This window comes from Hemiscyllium ocellatum (assembly GCF_020745735.1).
Source record: "Hemiscyllium ocellatum isolate sHemOce1 chromosome 27 unlocalized genomic scaffold, sHemOce1.pat.X.cur. SUPER_27_unloc_2, whole genome shotgun sequence".
NCBI classification, from domain to species: domain Eukaryota; kingdom Metazoa; phylum Chordata; class Chondrichthyes; order Orectolobiformes; family Hemiscylliidae; genus Hemiscyllium; species Hemiscyllium ocellatum.
The window spans coordinates 2868072-2873071 of record NW_026867487.1 but is presented as its reverse complement, the minus strand read 5'-3'; the positions used below and the strand labels follow the sequence as shown (position 1 = coordinate 2873071).

At 51.5% G+C, this 5000-nt stretch overlaps 1 protein-coding gene across 3 annotated transcripts in view; it reads right to left on the bottom strand.

Annotated features, from left to right (window-relative positions):
- The window catches only part of oxa1l (OXA1L mitochondrial inner membrane protein), a 22480-nt gene that overhangs the window by 6005 nt on the left and 11475 nt on the right, over positions 1-5000 (bottom strand). For all 3 annotated transcript variants that reach the window (XM_060821690.1, XM_060821692.1, XM_060821691.1), the window contains exon 7: positions 907-1011. In XM_060821690.1, the coding sequence (XP_060677673.1) occupies positions 907-1011 (105 nt within the window). The remainder of the gene's footprint in view (positions 1-906; positions 1012-5000) is intronic.

The following is a 5000-nucleotide window of genomic DNA, read 5'->3' as shown; positions in this document are numbered from 1 at the left end:
TGAACGTCAAGGGGGCGATGGTTAGATTCCCTCTCAATGGGAACCCCCAGGATGGTGATAGTGGGGGGAGGGGGGATTCAGTGATGGTAACACCATTGAACGTCATGGGGAAGATGGTTAGATTCTCTCCCAATGGGAACCCCCAGGGTGGTGATAGTGGGGGGGAGGGGGCTTCAGTGACGGTAATGCAACTGAACGTCAAGGGGGCGATGGTTAGATTCCCTCTCAACGGGAACCCCCAGGATGGTGATAGTGGAGGGGAGGGGGGATTCAGTGACGGTAACGCCATTGAACGTCAAGGGGGCGATGGTTAGATTCCCTCTCGAGGGAGGAGTCATTGCTGGTATCCGTGGGGCAGAATTGTTACTTGTTGAACATCGGGCAATCGCGAAGACGGGAAGATGTTGGAAGGCCATTCAGCCCATCGAATCAGCTCCACCATTCAATGAGAGTGTGATCATTCCCAACTCCTGCTTACTGTCTGTTCCCCTTTTACTGAGGGAAAAGCAAGTCGACAAGGAACTGATGGGAGCGACAGGAGACCATTCTGCCCCTCACATGGGGGAACATACCCGCGCGGAGCTGGCGATGGGGCCTGGAGGGCAAAGGAAGCAGCTGAAGACACCACCCAGAAAAGCAGCCAAATCCCGTTGCTCTGGGCTAGGACCACCAGAGGAGCCAAGGGACTGGGACAGAGCTGAAGGTGATTTCGAAACCGCCGCCGAACCACACGACACCCTGACCGCCCCAGAAATGGTCAACGGACAGGGGACAAGCTGCACATGCTGGAGGGGGTCAATACCACAGGGTGCTTTAACACACACTGAAACAGAACCGCCGCACACCCTATCCCGGAGCGAGTTGTGGCGGGGGGGGTGGGGGGGGGGGGGGGGGTGGAACGCTCACCGTGGGGAACGAGATCGTGAACGGCAGGATCACCAAAGGCATGATCCGGAACACGGCTTTCATCGTCCGCAGGTTCGGATTGTCAACACCGGACTCAGCACCAAGCTGCAGGGAGAGGGAGAGAGAGACATCACTACAACACCATCCTTACACTCCGACAGAGAGAGAGACATCACTACAACACCACCCTTACACTCCGACAGAGAGAGAGAGAGAGAGAGAGAGACATCACTACAACACCACCCTTACACTCCGACAGAGAGAGAGAGAGAGAGAGGGACATCACTACAACACCAGCCTTACACTCCGACAGAGAGAGAGAGAGAGAGACATCACTACAACACCAGCCTTACACTCCGACAGAGAGAGAGAGAGAGAGACATCACTACAACACCAGCCTTACACTCCGACAGAGAGAGAGAGAGAGACATCACTACAACACCAGCCTTACACTCCGACAGAGAGAGAGAGAGAGAGACATCACTACAACACCAGCCTTACACTCCGACAGAGAGAGAGAGAGAGACATCACTACAACACCAGCCTTACACTCCGACAGAGAGAGAGAGAGAGAGAGACATCACTACAACACCACCCTTACACTCCGACAGAGAGAGAGAGAGACATCACTACAACACCAGCCTTACACTCCGACAGAGAGAGAGAGAGACATCACTACAACACCAGCCTTACACTCCGACAGAGAGACAGAGAGAGAGACATCACTACAACACCATCCTTACACTCCGACAGAGAGAGAGAGAGAGAGAGAGACATCACTACAACACCAGCCTTACACTCCGACAGAGAGAGAGAGAGAGACATCACTACAACACCAGCCTTACACTCCGACAGAGAGAGAGAGAGAGAGAGAGACATCACTACAACACCAGCCTTACACTCCGACAGAGAGAGAGAGAGAGAGAGAGACATCACTACAACACCAGCCTTACACTCCGACAGAGAGAGAGAGAGAGAGAGAGACATCACTACAACACCAGCCTTACACTCCGACAGAGAGAGAGAGAGAGAGACATCACTACAACACCAGCCTTACACTCCGACAGAGAGAGAGAGAGAGAGACATCACTACAACACCACCCTTACACTCCGACAGAGAGAGAGAGAGACATCACTACAACACCACCCTTACACTCCGACAGAGAGAGAGAGAGAGACATCACTACAACACCACCCTTACACTCCGACAGAGAGAGAGAGAGAGACATCACTACAACACCAGCCTTACACTCCGACAGAGAGAGAGAGAGAGAGAGACATCACTACAACACCAGCCTTACACTCCGACAGAGAGAGAGAGAGAGAGAGACATCACTACAACACCACCCTTACACTCCGACAGAGAGAGAGAGAGAGAGAGAGACATCACTACAACACCAGCCTTACACTCCGACAGAGAGAGAGAGAGAGAGAGAGACATCACTACAACACCAGCCTTACACTCCGACAGAGAGAGAGAGAGAGACATCACTACAACACCAGCCTTACACTCCGACAGAGAGAGAGAGAGAGAGAGACATCACTACAACACCAGCCTTACACTCCGACAGAGAGAGAGAGAGAGAGAGAGAGACATCACTACAACACCAGCCTTACACTCCGACAGAGAGAGAGAGAGAGAGAGACATCACTACAACACCACCCTTACACTCCGACAGAGAGAGAGAGAGAGAGAGAGACATCACTACAACACCACCCTTACACTCCGACAGAGAGAGAGAGAGAGAGACATCACTACAACACCACCCTTACACTCCGACAGAGAGAGAGAGAGAGAGACATCACTACAACACCAGCCTTACACTCCGACAGAGAGAGAGAGAGAGAGAGACATCACTACAACACCAGCCTTACACTCCGACAGAGAGAGAGAGAGAGAGAGACATCACTACAACACCAGCCTTACACTCCGACAGAGAGAGAGAGAGAGAGACATCACTACAACACCATCCTTACACTCCGACAGAGAGAGAGAGAGAGAGAGAGAGACATCACTACAACACCAGCCTTACACTCCGACAGAGAGAGAGAGAGAGAGACATCACTACAACACCAGCCTTACACTCCGACAGAGAGAGAGAGAGAGAGAGACATCACTACAACACCAGCCTTACACTCCGACAGAGAGAGAGAGAGAGAGAGACATCACTACAACACCAGCCTTACACTCCGACAGAGAGAGAGAGAGAGACATCACTACAACACCAGCCTTACACTCCGACAGAGAGAGAGAGAGAGAGACATCACTACAACACCAGCCTTACACTCCGACAGAGAGAGAGAGAGAGAGACATCACTACAACACCAGCCTTACACTCCGACAGAGAGAGAGAGAGAGAGACATCACTACAACACCAGCCTTACACTCCGACAGAGAGAGAGAGAGAGAGACATCACTACAACACCAGCCTTACACTCCGACAGAGAGAGAGAGAGAGAGACATCACTACAACACCAGCCTTACACTCCGACAGAGAGAGAGAGAGAGAGACATCACTACAACACCAGCCTTACACTCCGACAGAGAGAGAGAGAGAGAGACATCACTACAACACCAGCCTTACACTCCGACAGAGAGAGAGAGAGAGAGAGAGACATCACTACAACACCACCCTTACACTCCGACAGAGAGAGAGAGAGAGACATCACTACAACACCAGCCTTACACTCCGACAGAGAGAGAGAGAGAGAGAGAGACATCACTACAACACCAGCCTTACACTCCGACAGAGAGAGAGAGAGAGAGACATCACTACAACACCAGCCTTACACTCCGACAGAGAGAGAGAGAGAGAGAGAGACATCACTACAACACCAGCCTTACACTCCGACAGAGAGAGAGAGAGAGAGAGACATCACTACAACACCAGCCTTACACTCCGACAGAGAGAGAGAGAGAGAGACATCACTACAACACCAGCCTTACACTCCGACAGAGAGAGAGAGAGAGAGACATCACTACAACACCAGCCTTACACTCCGACAGAGAGAGAGAGAGAGAGACATCACTACAACACCAGCCTTACACTCCGACAGAGAGAGAGAGAGAGAGACATCACTACAACACCAGCCTTACACTCCGACAGAGAGAGAGAGAGAGAGAGACATCACTACAACACCACCCTTACACTCCGACAGAGAGAGAGAGAGAGAGAGAGACATCACTACAACACCAGCCTTACACTCCGACAGAGAGAGAGAGAGAGACATCACTACAACACCAGCCTTACACTCCGACAGAGAGAGAGAGAGAGAGACATCACTACAACACCAGCCTTACACTCCGACAGAGAGAGAGAGAGAGAGACATCACTACAACACCAGCCTTACACTCCGACAGAGAGAGAGAGAGAGAGACATCACTACAACACCAGCCTTACACTCCGACAGAGAGAGAGAGAGAGAGACATCACTACAACACCAGCCTTACACTCCGACAGAGAGAGAGAGAGAGAGAGACATCACTACAACACCAGCCTTACACTCCGACAGAGAGAGAGAGAGAGACATCACTACAACACCAGCCTTACACTCCGACAGAGAGAGAGAGAGAGACATCACTACAACACCAGCCTTACACTCCGACAGAGAGAGAGAGAGAGAGAGACATCACTACAACACCAGCCTTACACTCCGACAGAGAGAGAGAGAGAGAGAGACATCACTACAACACCAGCCTTACACTCCGACAGAGAGAGAGAGAGAGAGAGACATCACTACAACACCACCCTTACACTCCGACAGAGAGAGAGAGAGAGAGACATCACTACAACACCAGCCTTACACTCCGACAGAGAGAGAGAGAGAGAGAGAGACATCACTACAACACCAGCCTTACACTCCGACAGAGAGAGAGAGAGAGAGACATCACTACAACACCAGCCTTACACTCCGACAGAGAGAGAGAGAGAGAGACATCACTACAACACCAGCCTTACACTCCGACAGAGAGAGAGAGAGAGACATCACTACAACACCACCCTTACACTCCGACAGAGAGAGAGAGAGAGAGAGACATCACTACAACACCAGCCTTACACTCCGACAGAGAGAGAGAGAGAGACATCACTACA